A 17,939-nucleotide genomic window follows, 5' to 3' on the forward strand; every position below is an offset into this window, starting at 1 on the left:
CAAGGGACATGGAAGTGAGTATCGGCAAACAACCTGGCAGAGAGTGAGGGCCTCTCCGGGGAAAAGTCTGGGACCGGGTCTGATGCCAGTTGCAGCAATTTCTCCATGAGGAGAAGTTTTAATCTAATGTCCCGGTCTTTCTGGCTCCGGCTTTCAGGCCAAGGCAGTGGGAACACTTTTGTGGGATGTGTCCCTCTTCCAAACAGCGAATGTACGGCAGATGTCCATCCATTACTGAGAAGGTGGCCTCACAAGAAAAGCACCTCTTAAACCCAGGGGATTTGGGCACAAAGGTGAAGGTAAAAAGCTTCCCAGTTGGAAAGGGCGGGAAGTGAGGAAATGGAAACCTAAACTATGAAATAACTGTGAAGGTAAACTTAAAACAAAAAATTATTTTTTTTTAGATAGAAGAAAGGAGAAGAAGAAAATACTAACTACAGTACACTAAAAACAGGTGAGGCACTATCTAGTGAGGGAAATAGGAGAAGCAGGCTCTGCTGTAGATTCCATCCCAGACCAAAGGCGATAGAGATGAAACTGCGGGCGGTTCGACTGCACAGCGCTATATATATGTCCCACTCACAGTGTGGGAGGGACATGTGAAGTCCAACAGGCACTGCTGATGATGATCTCTGATCCTAGGTGCAGGAGGGGCTGCCACACTTACGAGTGGAGCACCCATAGGAACATCATTCTAAGAACTGCCACTGTACCTTTTTTCCCCAAAATTATTTCATTGAGTTGGAGCTGTTACTAGAGCATGATGTTGTAGGTGAAGATGATAAGAGTATTCTCTCTATAAACAGAATGCTTGACCATTTGTTCACACACTTCAGCAGCATATATGCATTATTTTCACTTAATTTCAGACCCAGCTTACTAAGTATATATTGTTTGTTTTGAGAAAGTTGCATTAGATAGGAATGCACTTTTTACTCCCTAGTCAGACTTTTTTGTACGTATGTACTACTGGTGCACATATCTTTGTTCCCCTTGTGGATCATCTGCAAGACTCTTCACATATTAAAAATGCATGTGCATGTCCAGATGTGGAAACAGACTCTCTTTCTCTCTCTCTACACACAAAGACCAGGAATTCCAAATATGGTCACTGGGATTCCCTATTTTATTACTGTATAATGCAAAAAAAAACCCATAATATGTCCTTTTTAGAGTAGTCTGTTAGAAAGAGGCAGCCTCTGCCTGAATAGGAAGTGAACTGAACTCATGAGAAATGGTCTACAGAAGTGCCTCAGCACAACCTACTGTCCACGTGGGTGATGTGCCATTTCTGATGCCTGACAAGCTGCTGCCTCCACCTCCTCCACTGCTGGTGCCAATAAACACACTCACTAGGGTGATGGAACAAGGGGCACAGTCTGGATCTTGGCAGACTGGCTCCCTTCACATGGCACCATGAGGAGAATCATTCTCTATCTTCACCCCTTCCTCCGCAAAATCCTCCCTCCCTACAGAACTATAATTAGAAAACATGAATAAACTGCCTTATGGCACTAGAGTCTTCAAAAGCAACTTAACAACATAACAGGAAGGAGTATGAACAAAATGCTTTACTGTATCTCCTGGTAGTGATTTGATAAGAGGGACATATGGAAAATTCAGCTACTAATGGGTGGGTTTTTTCTTGCAATGGCCATAATAATGTTTACTGAAGGAAAAACAAGTAATTGTTTTCTTTCCCCAGGATGCTACAAAAGAAGAACAGAACCAATCCGTCTGGAACTGTGTTGAAAATAAAGGAGAAAAGCCCATTTGTGATGACAGCTCATTGTGAAAAAGCATTATTATTGTTCAATAGAAGGTCAGTGAGAACTATGGTAATCTGCTGAGTAAGTGCAAATGAAGGCTTTCTATAGGCAGCTTTACATTACATCAGGTTCTTCCACATAGACACTTGGAATATGTGTGTGAACAGCTCCTACAGGTCTCTTCCTGCACTTTTGCAAAATGTATACAGTACTTCTTCCACCTTCCTAAGACATATCCTAAAATTTGAAGTGGAAAAGATCATGCAGCATGTTTTAAACAAGAAAATTCTTATACCTGTAGGGGGCCAAATTCTCAGCTGGTGTAAATCAGTGTTCTATTTCTTCCAATAGAGCTATGCTTATTTACACTAACTGAGAATTTGGCTGTAATGTTCAAATTACACAAGCATACAAGTCAAACAGAGGGAAAAGAGAGTGAAGTGAGGGAGTGAGGCCAGAACAAACAAGTTTTCCTCTTACCTGTTTGTTTTGTTTTTTTATAACAGTTGACCAGCACAAGATTCTCCTTTCCCTGGCAGCAACAAGCAGGAAACCCAACCAACCAAGCTGAAGCATTTCCACTCCCCTTCCCCAGCCTTGCAGCTCATTCTCCATTTCTCTAGAGGAAGTGGAAGGAATTGGAAAACACCCATTACGATCCTATTCACTTCTCTCCAAGAACACATCTGGATCCTCTCAGGGAAAAGCCACTCTGAGTACCCTCTGAACAAAGTTGTGTGGGTCAAAACCAGACCCTTCAGTTGGCAATGCTTCTGATAAGTGTGCAAAGATCACCAGAAAGCCACATGACACAGATCATCTTCTTAGGCTTCACCTCCCTCTACCTGAAAAAAGGTGATGACCTGGGTAGAATGTGCTCTGATCCTAGCCACACAAGGCACTTCTGGTATTCTGTATGATTCCTGATCTACTTTGCAATGGCAGTCCCTGCTTGGGGCCCTTGAAAAGAACAAAGGGCCCAATCCAGTGCCCTCTAAAATTTATGGGAACCAAGGACACCCATTGATTTTAATGGGAATTGGCTCAGGCCCAAAGAAAGTCAGCTTTCTAAAGGGTTCTGTTTTCAACGCAAGCCTTAAGAGTGCTCCGTAGATATAGGGTATGCCAAATGTTCCTTTTCCTAGTCCTACATTGCTGACAAAAACTGGGCAAGAAAATATCTGGAATGATGTGAAAAGGCAAAAGCATTGTGGGGAGAAAACTAGGGAAGGTGCAAAGAACCCTATATCTGTGGAACAGCACATAAAGTAACAATCTAGAAGGTATTGAAATCACCCTACTGGTGGCCATTATCACAGCAAGGAAGACTACATAGAAACTTCAATTCTATGGATTCAAATGCCTCGAAGGGAAAGTGAGAAATCATAGAAAGTAACTCTAGGAGATACCGAATAAGGCCCATTGTGATCCTAAGTAAAACTGATCCATTTAGACAAAATCAGCCTGAGATCCTTCCCCTAGTGCCAATTCCATTCTGGTCTGAAATCCTTATAGTTAAATATGGATGCTGAAAAGAAGGGTTTGGCCTTGTAATTGGCCTTAAAAATGACCAATTCTGCCCCTTGTACCTCCTCATTCCCCATCCCCTCCAAAAATTTGCTTTTAAGGCTCTACCTCACTGGAGATTAACAGATGGCAAAGGGAAGAATCCACTCTGAGGAGAAAGGTTTAGATTTTCTGGAATAGGCAGAGATACCTTCTTGTTCAAGAGATCTGGTAAAGTAATGCCTAAACTCTCTGCAAAATATGTTTTCAACTTTGAAGTGGGAGGGCTAGCATTCTAAGATGTGAAGTAACGTTCCCCCTCTCCAGAGTCTGAGCAACAGAGCTCTGTAAACTATCAGAGAAGAGCTAAGAATGTCTGCATTTAAACACGGAATCCTGTGGCATATCTCTACAGCTTTTAACAGCCAAAGGGACCTTTCAAAAGTTCTGATCCCCCTGGAGAGATACATGAAGAAATCCTGATCTTGCTGGATCTCAGAAAGCCAACAGACAGCAGATCTGGACACACAACAAAAAGGTCTCTGTAGAACTGTATAACTCACAATCAATTATTTTACTGATGATCTCTTCCACCTTCAGTTTTTTTAGGTCTGCATGCATGTTAGGGGAAGTAAGCCACTCGTCTGAAAATCCACTGGCAGTCTGTATCGATCTAGAGGAAACCAGTTTGGCACTGAGCATGATACAGGCTTTTTCCATTGTCTTCCGAAGAGTGGAACTTGATTCTTTTTTTCCAAGGAACAGAGGTGGTAGATCTTGGAGCCACGCTTTGCTGAGAGTCTTATAATTGCATAGCCAAACCAATAATTTCTGAATAGATTCTTGTAATCCTTGTGAGACATTCTGCTGGATGGACCTCAGCCTAGCCCTCATTCAGTAAACAACTTAATCACATGTTTAAGTTCAAGCATGACTCCAATTCAATGGGACTACTTGAGTGCTTAAACCTAAACACATGATTAAATGCTTGTTGATCAGGGTCAAAGGAAACCACTCCTTCCTACAAACAGATTTCAGAGTTTGAATACTGATAGATAGAATATAACCTGATAAAGCCAGAGCTCTGGAAGTTTTGCAGGAGCCAGATGGATTTAAGAATGCAAAAACAAATTCCTGGGCACTCTGCAGAAGAAAAGAGAAGAGACCTTACCTATGTGAGCAGAGTTCCTTCCTGAATTAAATGTCGCTTCAGATGGACATGAAACCATGGGGGAGTAGAAAAATAAGGGACTTTGAGAGGTTTCCAGTCCCATGCCCTCTCCTCTACAGTGTTTATTTGGATAATTCAATCTTGCTGGCAGCACACTTTTAAAACAGACTCTTTTCATTCTCCTCAATAAAATGGTCCTCTCTGGCTCTAGGTCCATCTGAATCCATACTTTTTCAGGCAGGGACTCTGTCCACATAAGGTTCCTTCTCTTTTCTACTGATTGGGAAGGCTGGAGTCTCCAGCAGGCCTCTCAGAATCTGAAAGGCAAACGGGACCACTGCTGTCTCTCCTGACAATGCAAGCAAATTACCTGCAGCAGAAGAGGGAAGAAAGCTGTTGCAGTTGAACCATTTTATGAAATCTTCTTTTTAATTTTAAGCTTTTCTAAATCCAGCATGCATGATAAAATTCAAGATGGCAGTTAAATGTGTTAAAATTCAAAAGATTGCCTTCCTACTTCTGCACTGCACTGGGGAATTTAACAAGGGAGCTGAGAAGCAGAGAACAAGATGCCACTAACTGGAGTAGAGCTGCTTCCATTTTACTGGTTGCCTTTCCTGCTTTTTTGCTAGCAGTGAGAGAAGACACCTGAGATCTGTGCAGATTGACCAAGCCCTAGTGATAAATTTAAAGGCAAAGAGAAATAATTTATTTTAGCCTATAAATTTAAGAAATTACTTATTGCTACCATCAAAACCTCATAGTTTCCATAGCCGTGTTTTCTTTTCTATTCATCTTTTATTGATAAGCATTTCTATGGCACTCATTATAGTATGTGAACACTTGTTCTGATTCTAAGGTGAGGGACAGTACCATGAAGGCTTATAGCTACTCATTAAACACAAGCAATATCTTGTAAAAGGTTTAAAAGCGACTATGGACTTACCAGCTGTTGTATATACTGTATATTTTACAGAGGCAACTATCTCATTATTTTCTTTCGTGTCACACTGGAAAGCTACTGGATGGGTATCCCTGTGTACCTCCAAAATAGCCGAATCATTAGGAAGAATCAGTGATTGCTATCCATATTAAAAAAAAAGACAAAATGGATTTTTTTTCAAAAAGCTTTATAAGGGGGAAATGCTCTACATCAAAGTCACATCGAAAGCTGGTTATTCTATTCGAGCATTTTTCAATCAGTTCCTTACCAGGGTCCCCTCCCTCATTATCCAAAACCCCATCACATCTAGGCAGGACACCTCTCCTGTTCACCAAAGGAGTAGGGCAATGTGGTTATGTCCCACTGACACTTGTTCACATCCTCCAGGTTGACAACCCAAGTTCTAAGAACATAAGAATGGCCATACTGGGTCAGGCTAATAGTCCAATCTAGACCAATAACCTGTCTTCTGACAGTGGCCAATGCCAATGAACAGAACAGGACAATTATCAAGTGATCCATCCCGTCCTCCACTCCCAGCTTCTGGCAATCAGAGGCTAGGGACACAGAGCATGGGGTTGCATCCCTGATGATCATGGGTATTAGCTATTGAAGCATCTATCCTTCGTGAACTTATCTAGTTCTTTTTTGACCCCCATTACAGTTCTAATCTTTACAATACCCCCTGGCAATGAGTTCCACAGGTTGACTGTGCGCTATGTGAAGAGGTACTTCCTTTTGTTTGTTTTAAATCTGCTGCCTATTAATTTCATTGGGTGACTCCTGGTTCTCATGTTATGTGAAGGCATAAATAACACTTCCTTATCCACTTTCTCCACAACAGTTGAGATTGTATTGACCTCTATGATACCCCCTCTTAGTCATTTCTTTTCCAAGATGAGAAGTCCCAGTCTTTTTAATCTCTCCTCATATGGAAGTGGTTCCATACCCTTAATAATTTCTGTTGCCCTTCTCTGTACCTTCTCTGATTCTAATATTTTTTTTGAGATGGGTTCCCAGAACTGCACGCAGTATACAAGCTGTGGGCGAATCATGGATTTCTATACTTGCACTATGATATTTTCTGTTTTATTATCTATCCTTTTCCTAATGGTTCCACACATTCTGTTCACTTTTTTGACTGCTGCTGCACATTGAGCAGATGTTTTCAGAGCACTATCCACAATGACTCCACGATCTCTTTGTTGAGTGGAAGCAGCTAATTTAGACCCTATCATTTGTATGTATAGTTGGGATTATGTTTTCTAATGTGCATTACTTTGCATTTATTTACTCAAGTAAGAACAAAAAAGGTTACTTTCTAAAATACATTACAGAATGTATTGCTTACTTTAAATAAATAAAGGAAAATTGGAGCTCTACAAAGTAGTGGGGCACACAAGCTCTTGTGCCATCTGACTGTCAAAGAAAAACTGAAAGATCTCATTTGTATTATGATAGCAAAGAAAAAAATTAAACCAGGAGTTTGTATGAGATTGTTGAAGCAGCTCGTAAAAGTACTGAATACATCATTCTCCTGCAGAAGGTGAGGTTCAGTTGCTCACCTGGTCTGGAATTAACATTTTCCAAAGATATGTAAATCGATTCTCTGGAGGTATAAAAATACATGGGATCTTCACAGTTGCAAGGCTTTCAGAAATTGGTTTACCCCCTGTGGAAGAAAATTTTAATAGATACATCAAAAACTGTCTAAAATACCTCTGTATGTACCATACATTTCATAATTTAGCTAATCAAGGAATGTTATTTTGAAATTGTTCTTTCAATTAAAACCATTTAAAACATGTGCAGTTTGGCTTAATATTTAGAAATACATACATATCTACAAAATAGAAAATAAGTGCAGAAAAATGTACTTTACAGTGACTTAAAATCAAACACACATCAGTACAAAAATGAGTTTTGAAATGTTATTAGATTGCCTAATAGGGTAATTGGAGAATGGAATGCAATCATTTCCTTCCACTTCCACCACACTCACACAGAATAAAGATGTTTCCCTTGAATAAACACATTCACTCTAAATTCCTATATCATAGTATTCTACTTACATCCACAATCTACTGGTCCTCTGCATTCCTCTACACGAACAATACATTTTGTTTCGCTTCCAGGGCACCCGTTGGTTAATATAACTTCTCGAATGCCAATACCTTTGCAAAAAAAAATTTAAAAATATATTTTAGTTTCCATTTCTTCTTTTTCTTCCAACATTTTTTGCCTTCTCTCTCTTTATATTGGATGCTAAACTAATTTATCTACCATACATCCGGAGAAACAGATCCTCTCAGAGCTTCTGCCAAGGCTATCCCATATTTGTACTTAAGATTTGGCTGACAACACTTAATTCTGCCCACTTTCATCACCTAAGGTCCTGTAAAGCACACAGATCCTCAGAGTCACCATGTCACATTCCTAAAAAGTCATTCTTAATATACTCCTTTTAGAAGAATTCAAAATACAATTAAACTTTATACTCCAGATTATCCAAACAGCACTTGGGACACGGATTTTGCTTGGATAATAGAGAGCTTTTCAGGCACCAGTAGCAGGATGGCCTCCCCTGAGACTGAGGGCTCGTCCTCCTTCTCTTTGCAGTCTTGGCTGGGGGTCTCTGTTCCCCACCCACCCATCTCACACCTTGTGCCTGCAGGGATTGGGTATCACTGGGCCTGCAGCAGCAAAGGGACCTCTCTCTGCAGCACTGCTGTCACAGCCCTACTCACTCACTCTCATGACAGTGGGGTTGCAGAGGACTCCCTGTGCTGCCACAGGAGCCATTCACCAGCAGAGTGGCCTCCTCTGTAGACAGGAGTTAGTCCTACTACACCTCCTAATAGTCCTGGCTGGGCTCTCCACTCCATTATATGAACCTCCACATTACTGAACCTCTTTCTTGTCCCTTGCATAAGATATATAATAAAAAAGGTAATAATTGGAGATATACCAATCTCCTAGAACTGGAAGGGACCTTGAAAGGTCATCAAGTCCAGCTCCCTGCCTTCACTAGCAGGACCAGTTTTTGCCCCAGATCTCTAAGTGGCCCCCTCAAGGACTGAACTCACAATGCCGGGTTTAGCAGGCCAAGGCTCAAACCACTGAGCTATCCCTCCCCACATGCTATAGAGGGCATGTATTTCCTGTGTCTCATGCTGGGGGACAAGGAAGGGAGTCAGATAATGCAAAGGTTTGGATAATAGGCTTTTGGATAAACAGAAATATACTGTATACTGCTAAAAAACAAAACAGCAAATCAAACATCAAAGCTGACTAGCAGTATTCATGAACATGGTCTTTCAGTGCCCAAGTCAGCTGGTGCTGAGAGCATGGTACAGATAGCCTTCCCACTCTGACCCTGACCCTGCACTGTACTGGGCACCTTTAATTCCCACTGATGTCAACAGGGATTGAGTGTGCTAAGCACCTCATAGGATAGGATCCTCTGAGAAGAAGGAGAGCCTTGAATCACTTAACAGTAACCAGTATTGTCAGGCTAAGGAACAACACTGACAGGCTCTGAAGTGGATCCCATTCGAACCTCCTCATTTTGACCCTCATAACTCCACCTAATACATGGAGGGTCCTACTGAAGATAAGGAGGGGAAGTAGGCAATCATAAATATTGACGGTGAAGAGAAATGTCTGTATAAAATTCAATTAAATAAAATTTATTTACTCTCACACATCAGTATTTCAATGGGAACACTGCCTCATTTTAACCATTACAAATTCAAAACAAATGCTATATTTATTTTTGCCAAACAATGTGTACACAGTTCACTGAAATGACATAGGGTGTGGGGGTGGAGGGAATAGTATGTTTAGGCCCAGTAAACACTGAAGAAATTGCCATTATTCTAGCAGCATGTTGTTTACTAAACTGCAGGGGCATGGGAAAAGGGGAGTTAAAACCCTCCTGCAGTATGATAAATGGGAAATTGATTGGAATGCTGAATTAACCCCACTGATGTGAAGAATAATTTGTTGTGATGTATCTGCTTCTTTTAAATATGTATGGTACACACTGATAGATATTAGAATATTTCACAGATGAGATATAGCTCATGAAACAATACTTCAAGTGACAGAGGGAGACAACAACACTTACTGAAGCTGTCACAAAACAGGGATCATTCTCCACTGCTGAGAATGTCTCATCTCAAGGATGCAGAGACAGAGGTGTAAATGACAATGAACTGACACTTTTATTAAAGACATTCCTCTTACTTTAGAACTAGGTCTTTTTGTTGTCTGGTGTCTGGGAAAACAGAGGGGGGTGAGCAGAAAACCTTTGAACATCAAAATGGCTGGTCTGAAAAAATCCGGATGCTGAGCTAACTGTGGTCACGTTTAGTAGGAAAAAACATGCCTGTTTTAACTATCTGAATATTAAAACTGTGGCACGCTATCAAAGTCAAAGAGTTGACTAAAGGAACCCCATCCAGAGACCTATAGGGCATTTCAGTACTCCCCTGCCTCTCCATTTTGACCAGTTTTGTCTTCTATTCCCAGAAAACTTGTTTCCCCTTTCCCCTCCCTATTAGCAGCTGCCAACTCTGCAGAAGTTAATCTACTGCAATACTCTGTCAAATGAAGTCTTATTTTAAAGAATTATTCAAATTAACTCAGATGGAAGCATGGTCATGTTAAACTAGAAAGATTAGAAACATGGAACTTGAAAAAAATGCAAGTTAATAATACAGCTGGGAAAAATAATACAAAAAGTAAATATCAATGGGAAGGAAAATACAAATGGTGAAAGAGACCTAGAGGTAATAGTAGACAGAAAAATTAGACATCAATTTATTGGGACACGGCAGCAAAAAAGACTAATGCAGAATTGACCAAAATATTAACGAGCATCATTATTATGAAGAAATAAGGTTTTATGATCTCTCTATAAGCCGTGGTATAACCACGTCAAGAATACTGAATTCTGGCCACAACATTAACAGAAAGATATTGAGAAACTGGAGGCAATTCAAACAGCAACCAAAATTACTGAGGGATGTAGGGATGGGTTTATAAATAAAGATTAAGAAAGTTAAATGTATATAGTTTGGCTGGATGGACTGGAGGGAATACCTTTCAACCTGCCAACACCCAACTATTGGATCTAATGAGTGACCGAGACCCAAAATGAGGGAAACAAAATAATATCCAAATTCAAAATGATGGGGAATGGCCTTTAGTGTAAATAATCCTTCATCCAACCTCTAACTGATGATTATTTATTTAAGATTTAAATAATTGACACCAATAAAAGTGAAAGGACATCACATTTGTTGGGAACACAGGTAACTTTGGGACTAAAATGAGTTAAGTCCCTCAAATGGAGGGACATCTGAGAGGTCCACTGAAGAGGTGGGCCATGATAAGAGTCTCTAAATATCTTAAGGGTGCAAGCATGAAAGAAAATGAGATTATTTAGGGTGGCTCATAATGAGGGGAAGTGAGGTGTATAACCAGCAGTAAATGACAAAATTAAGAAAGGGAATAATTAAACTGAGTGTCAGAAAAAAAGACTTTTTGAGATCAAGATTTATTAGCGTGTGGAATAGTTTCCCAAGGGCAGTAGTGGAAGCCCCATCATTTGCGACATTCAGAACTAGTCAGGAAAAAAATACTAGAGAATGTAATGTATGAAATAATACCATATTGGCTGGGGAATAGACTAATTGATCTGAAAGTTGGTGGTTCCCCTCCTCCCTTCTTGTTTCCAGGTACTATGATACTATGAGAGACAGAGTCTGTTCAAAACAAATTCAGTACTATTTCTGAATCTTCTGCTAAATGGGTGCTTTCTAAGCAATGCAGTGCCACTCCATTCCGGCCCCTATTACCACCCTAATACCACAGATGTCTTCTTTGCAATATATCCAGTTTTCACCAGATGGGTGAAGCAAAAATTCTGAGATTCTGTGTGCTGAATTTTCATCCTATCTTTCTCCAGGATACCTCTTCTTTCCATTATACAGTTTATAAATTATATAAATGTGGAATATAGAATAGACTACTGCAGATGAGCAATTTTTTGATAGAGTTGGCAATACTGTATGTGGGAAGACATCTGTGAGATGCATCAGAAGATCTTTCATCTTCTGAACATCTCACAGATGTTCACAAATAGAGAAAATTGTTACTTTGGTGAAGGCAGCTCATGTGCCAATAAATGTAGGGAACTGGTTTAAAATAGGAGCTTGCAGGCTGTGAAATTAATAAAACAACAGATCTGACCTAAACTTCTAATGACAATCAGCTTGATTGTTTTTGTTAATTATAGTTATTGGAAATTGAAATCAATGAGAGGTGAAGGAGAGCAAGCAAATTACACCTGCTAAATTGCTACAGTTAGCACTTTTTTCCCCAAAACAAATTACAATATGCTTTATTCATCTGCTTTGCTACTTACCGCACGTCACTGTGCATATTCCAAATTCTACTTCCTTGGATACTGTAGCATTCAAACCTAAACACAAAGTCTGAAGTTACATTTCTAATATGACACCTTCTTGGAGGGTGTGCGGGGTGGGGGGGGGGCGGGGAGGAATACCCATTTACCAGGAAATTCACATCTTGAAGTCTTCCCTAGCCTTTTCGGAAAACCAAGTGCAAATAACTAATATTTAAATCTTAATCTCATTTTTGAGAAAATATTATGCATTTTCCTTATAAATCAATCTTCTATGTTAAATTAGTTTACTGCAAGCCTTCCCACATGATTTTTTTCCCCATCACACTTTAAGGTCAGCTTTAGACAGCTAGCACAAGCAATGAATCAACCAGGTACAGTCTTTTAATTAACTATTGTGGTTTTAACCACTATGATTTGGCTTCTTCCATTTTTCTGGTACTTCTCAGGCTAGGAAATGAGTTTTGCAAATTATGCAGAAGTAAAAGGTTCACATCTCCATCTGGGATTCAAATATGGATTTATTAATACAAGTTGAATGTTTATAAGGATGCTAAGAAAAAGTAACTGACCAATAGAGGAATTAAACAACTTTATGCAGTGTCTTTGAAAACAATTCATTAAACAGGCAATAAGTCTTTTTAATCTTCTAAAATGCAAAGGGACAAAGACGATTTATTATGGCTGTTTTTGCAAGTCTACATAATCAGTCTATCCTACTCCAAATATGTTGTTATGATAATAAATACCATAAATGCAAAGTTTACTTTTTCTATTCCTCATTTTTTTGTTTTGGAATCTCTTCTACACAAAATGTTATGTTAATTCAGTAATGCAAGTTTATATTTCTCTTCTTTTAAGCTGTTAAAACTTTACATAACATTTCTGTGGTGGAAAAATGAGTGGGTCCTTTCCACTAGTAGTCAGTGATACACAAATATAAAATAGCCTTCCTTACTTTACAGTAAGGGATTAACACTACAGTGGTAGTAGGCATAAACTATTATCAAACTCTTACAACCTCTTTTCCAACATTATTCATGAAACTTCATAATTCTACACTTGTGCTATTCCTAACTGTCACTATATATATAAGCAGTGCTAACTAGATCATCCTTTTAGTACATATACAGCAATATTTAAAGAATAATTTCACAATTTAGTTCATTATTATTAACTCTCTCAAACCAGAAAGGGAGGAATTTAAAAAAAAATAGATTCTGTCAGTATCACCTCATGCAAAATCATGTGAAAACAGAGAGACAGCCCATAACTTAAGACACCATGCCTTCAGTGCCTTCCCTCCCCCACACCTCATTTAAATCTGTGGGATTAGCTCAAGAGCTTTGGCTAATCTCAACCACCACAGCATAATAGAAAGGGAGAGGAGATTTCCAAGATCCCATCTATAATACAAATGTAAACATGTTTAAATGTGGCTGTGATCAACCCATATTATAAAATGGTTTATTCTCATTCATAGGGACAGAAATAAAACATGTTAGAGAACTGGGAAAACTGGAGGGCAGATCCTTCGCTGGTGTACATTGTCAAAGTTCTATTGATTTCAATGCAGCAATGACAATTTATACTAGCTGGGGAACTGCCACAAGGGGTAAAAGACTCGCGGCACCCTCACAGCACACTCATGGCTGGCCAGGTCAGCTCACTCAGGCTTGCAGGGCTTAGTCTGTGGGGCTAAAAATGCTCTGTAGATGTTCAGGCTCAGGCTGGAGCCCAAGCTCTGGGCCCCTCCACCCTCACCCACAGTGTGAGCTAGAGTCAGCTGACTGGGGCCAGCTGCAGGTTTTTTACCCAAGGTGTCTACCCCAGAGTCTACATATTACAGTCATCCAATCTAGAAATGACCAGATCTGGCAACTGTGGCAAGGTGTGGTCACATCTGAAAGGAGAGGTTGCAATTTCACATCCAGATACAAATGAAAAAATGGGTTTTGGCCACTGCTACTACTTGATTTAAGAGCAGCCAGGGACCGAACAGATTCAAAGATTACTAACAAAAGGTGAGCAACCTTACTACCCAAAGCAAGCAAGCTTCCTCTAACTATGAGACAGATACCAACTATGCTATCCTCTCAGGAGGCTTCCCACAATCCAGTCATTCATTCATTCATTCATGCCCGTCACCCCAACCGGGGTATGGGCCGCCAACAGCAGATCTCCATAGTCTTCTATCCTGGGCCATTCGCTCTAGCTGGTTCCAGGTATAGCCCATTTTTTTGCTATCAACCTGAAGGTCGCAGCATCATTATAAAACATATCATGACTCTTTTGTCGCAAACTTAAGCAAGCTAAGCAGTCATGGGATAAGAGGGAAGGTCCCTCTCTTGGCTCAGTAACGGGTTAAAAGATAGGAAACAAAGGGTAGAAATAAATGGTCAGTTTTCACAACAGAGAGAGGTAAACAGTGGGGTCCCCTAAGGATCTGTCCTGGGACCAGTACTATTCAACATATTCATAAATTATCTGGAAAAGGCAATGAACAGAAATGTGGCAAAATTTGCAATGGATACAAAATTACTCAAGATAGTTAAGTCCAAAGATGACTGCGAAGATTTACAAAGGGATCTCACTAAACCAGGTGACCGTGCAAGAAAATGGCAGACAAAATTCAATGCTGATAAATGCAAAGTAATTCACATTAGAAAAAAATCCCAATTATACATACAAAATGATGGGGTCTAAATTAGCCATTACCATTCAAGAAAGATCTTGGAGTCATAGTGGACAGTTTTCTGAAAACATCTGCTGAATGCGCAGCAGCAGTCAAAAAAGCTAACAGAATGTTAGGAACCATTAGGAAAGGGATAGATAATAAAACAGAAAATACCAGAATGCCACTACAGAAATCCATGATACACCCACACCTTGAATACTGCATGCAGTTCTGGTCACCCCATCTCAAAAAAGATATATTAGAATCAGAGAAGATACACAGAAGGGCAATGAAAAGGATTAGGGGGATGAAACAGCTTCCATACAAGGAGAAATTTAAAAAACTTGGATTGTTCGGTCCAGAAAAGAGGTGACTAAGGGGGATATAATAGAGGTCTGTAAAATCATGAATGGCGTGGAAAAGTGAATAGCGAAGTGTTATTTACCCCTTCACATAACATATAACACAGGAAGTAGGGGTCATTCGATGAAATGAATAAGCAGAAGGTTCAAAACAAAAATAGGAAGTACATCTTCACACAACACACAGTCAACCTGTGGAACTTGTTGCCATTGTCTGTTGTGAAGGCCAAATGTATACCTGCGTTCAAAAAAGAATTAGATAAGTTCATGGAGGATGGGTTCATCAATAGCTATTAGTCAAAATGGTCAGGGATGCTATCCCATGCACTGGGCATCCCTAACCTTCAATTGCCAGAAGCTTGGACTGGACAACTGGGGATGGATCTCTCAAAATTGCCATGTTTTGTTCATTCCCTCTGAAGCATCTGGCACTGGCCACTGTCTGAAGACAGGATACTGGGCTAGATGAACCTTTGGTCTGACTTGAAATGGTCATTCTTATGTTTTTAAACTTACAATGGTGATTTGTTCATAAGAGATGAATAATCCTAAATCAAAAAAAGGATTTTTTTTATTTTCAAATACTATTTCAACTAAACTTTTAAACATATTTAGACACTGAAAATGGATTGACTCTAAATTAGCATGCCAATCAGAAATAATTGAAAATGGACTCAATCCTGCTGTCAGTGAATTTGAAAAGAAAAAAAAAGCAAAGAAAAACAAAAACAAATAACAAAATCTTTAAGAGGAACAGAAGCAGACGTAATGATATATAATACTGTACATATCATTGTTATGATGCAATCTCACCTCTTTTTTTCTTGCATTTCCTCCCTAGATTTTTTAAACCAATCTAAAATTTGAGAAATCTCTCCAGAAAAAAAAACCCTATTGATCCGTCCATTTATATATGCCTTTTTCATTTTGCATCAGACACTGATAAAAAGATATAGCATCATCCCTATGCAAAGAAATTTATGTATATAACTTCCACTAGCATTAATAGGAGTTATATATGTAAATCTCACACAAAATGAGATGAGACTATGCTAAAATAATATACATTTACATTCCAGTCATAGGGCTGCAATTAGTACCAGCAAAGCAAAGACATCTCAGGTTCTTCTCTACATCTGGAATCCTGGTAAAAACCATGCAGAGCAGAAACTGTTTCCATTATTCTTTTTTCATTACAGGTCACATCACAGGATGCACATAGTACATTTTGATAAACACTTAAAAATCCTGTTTGAGAATGTCAATAGAGGTTGTTCCAAGTCATGCCTGTGAAGTGAACTAATAGAGAAAGTCACTCATTCGTGTTTTACATGTTTTACTCTCATTGTGGTTTATTAGCAATATTTTCCACTACGCTATACATGAGGCCTGAGCATCCAGGGGATAACTTTAACACTCTCATTCCTAGTTCCAGGACTGCTGGAACTCAGGTTTTGCAGTCAAAGCAGCTGGCTACATTGATCTCTCATGATCCCTGATAGGCAATTTCTGTAATGACACTGAGAGTGGTTACATCTGAGCAGGGAAATGGGATAAACACAGTATGAAAAATGATGTGGTAGGAAAAAATAAGACAAGGAGACAGATGAAATTCTGTAAAAGGAAAAGTCCACTTTCAGATGGAAGGAAGGAATACAATTCATTATGTAGCTGTCCTTGTGCCTAATGACACACTAGGTGTGAACTTAGGTGTCTCATTACTCAATGAACTTAACAGACTGTGAGGGAATTTACATGTACCCAACACATTCCTTTACCCCACACTGTTCAGCTACAAGAATCACAAGTAAATCTAGGATTTCCCTTGCTCCCCCTTTAGGAGGGCCCCTTAGAAACTCTGTGACTTGATAAATCATGAATGAACAGGACATCTTCCCATTGTTGGCATATGATATGACCTACTCTCCATGCACCAGGAGAGCCAGGCTCCTTCCCGGTGGAAGTAAATGGGGCCAGGGAGCTTTTCTGCACTTCCCCACTCCTAGCGTGCTCAGGGAAATCCTGCTTGTCCTCAGCACCCAGGAACCATCCCTGCTGCATGGCACCCCCTCACCCTAGCGACCCCATCACCCTCCCTGCCATCCCACAGACAGCCCCTCACCCACCCTGGCACCCCACAGACCCCATCACCCACCCTGGCACCCCACTGACACCCACCTCACCCTGCCTAGCACCCCACAGACACCCCCTCACCCTGCCTGGCACCCCGCTGACACCCACCTCACCCTGTCTAGTACCCCACAGCCACCCCCTCACCCTGCCTGCCACCCCACTGACACCCACCTCACCCTGTCTAGCACCCCACAGCCACCCCTCACCCTCCCTGCCAGCCCACTGACACCCCCTCACCCTGCCTGCCACCCCACTGACACCCACCTCACCCTGTCTAGCACCCCGCTGACACCCCCCTGACCCTGCCTGGCACCCCGCTGCTGCCCACCCCACCCTGCAGGAACGCGTCGGTCCAGCCCCTCCCCTCACCCGGCTCTAACAGCTGCACTATCGGCTCCACCACAGCTTGCTCGAGGGCAGAGCCGCTGTCGTTCTTGGCGCTCACGGGCTGCTGGGCCAGCAGGCTCAGGAGTAGCCCCAGGCGCAGGGCGAGGCGCCCCGCGTCCCCGGCCGCCCGCAGCCCCATCCTCCGCCGCGCCCCGAGTGGCCGCCCCCGCGACCGCAGCCCAGCGCCGAGCCGCCCCGGTGGAACCCGCCGCCGCAGCCCGGCAACGCCTGAGGCGTCACAAAGGGCCGGCTCAGCGTTCGGAGCTGCCGGCAAGCCAGGCGCTGGGGGCGGGGGGCTCCGCGCGCCTGCCTCTGCATGATGGTGCCAGGAGACTTCCCCCCGCCCCCAACCCTCTTTCCAGACTCCCCTCCCCGTCCCTTGTTTTCCACCTGGCACTCCAAAAACATCCCCAGCCTTCTCTGCCCCTCCCTGCTGGCTGGGCACCCCCCACCAGAACCTCCTTCTCTGCCTCCTTTCCATTGCACCTCACCCACAGACATCTCTTTTCCATCTCACAGCACCCAGGCAATGCCACCTTTGCTGCCCCTTCTCCCCAG

At 41.4% G+C, this 17,939-nt stretch overlaps 2 protein-coding genes across 3 annotated transcripts in view; one reads left to right on the forward strand and one right to left on the reverse strand.

Moving 5' to 3' along the window:
- CNR1 (cannabinoid receptor 1) overlaps positions 1-2,447 on the forward strand; it is a 69,897-nt gene extending 67,450 nt beyond the window's left edge. The window contains exons 7-10 of one of the 2 annotated variants that reach the window (XR_005596257.1): positions 158-299; positions 405-454; positions 1,706-1,822; positions 2,276-2,447. The gene's annotated coding sequence lies outside the window, so the exon portion shown is untranslated. The remainder of the gene's footprint in view (positions 1-157; positions 300-404; positions 455-1,705; positions 1,823-2,275) is intronic. The other variant, XR_005596256.1, reaches the window with a different exon arrangement.
- The window catches only part of SPACA1 (sperm acrosome associated 1), a 28,327-nt gene extending 10,765 nt beyond the window's left edge, over positions 1-17,562 (reverse strand). The window contains exons 1-5 of the mRNA XM_039530601.1: positions 17,364-17,562; positions 11,823-11,879; positions 7,462-7,563; positions 6,955-7,061; positions 5,393-5,528 (exon numbers count right to left, since the gene is read on the reverse strand). Coding sequence (XP_039386535.1) covers positions 5,393-5,528; positions 6,955-7,061; positions 7,462-7,563; positions 11,823-11,879; positions 17,364-17,520 — 559 coding nt within the window. The 5' untranslated portion in view covers positions 17,521-17,562. The remainder of the gene's footprint in view (positions 1-5,392; positions 5,529-6,954; positions 7,062-7,461; positions 7,564-11,822; positions 11,880-17,363) is intronic.
- Between the last annotated feature and the right edge of the window lie 377 nt (positions 17,563-17,939).

Source organism: Mauremys reevesii, linkage group 3, assembly GCF_016161935.1.
Source record: "Mauremys reevesii isolate NIE-2019 linkage group 3, ASM1616193v1, whole genome shotgun sequence".
NCBI classification, from domain to species: domain Eukaryota; kingdom Metazoa; phylum Chordata; order Testudines; family Geoemydidae; genus Mauremys; species Mauremys reevesii.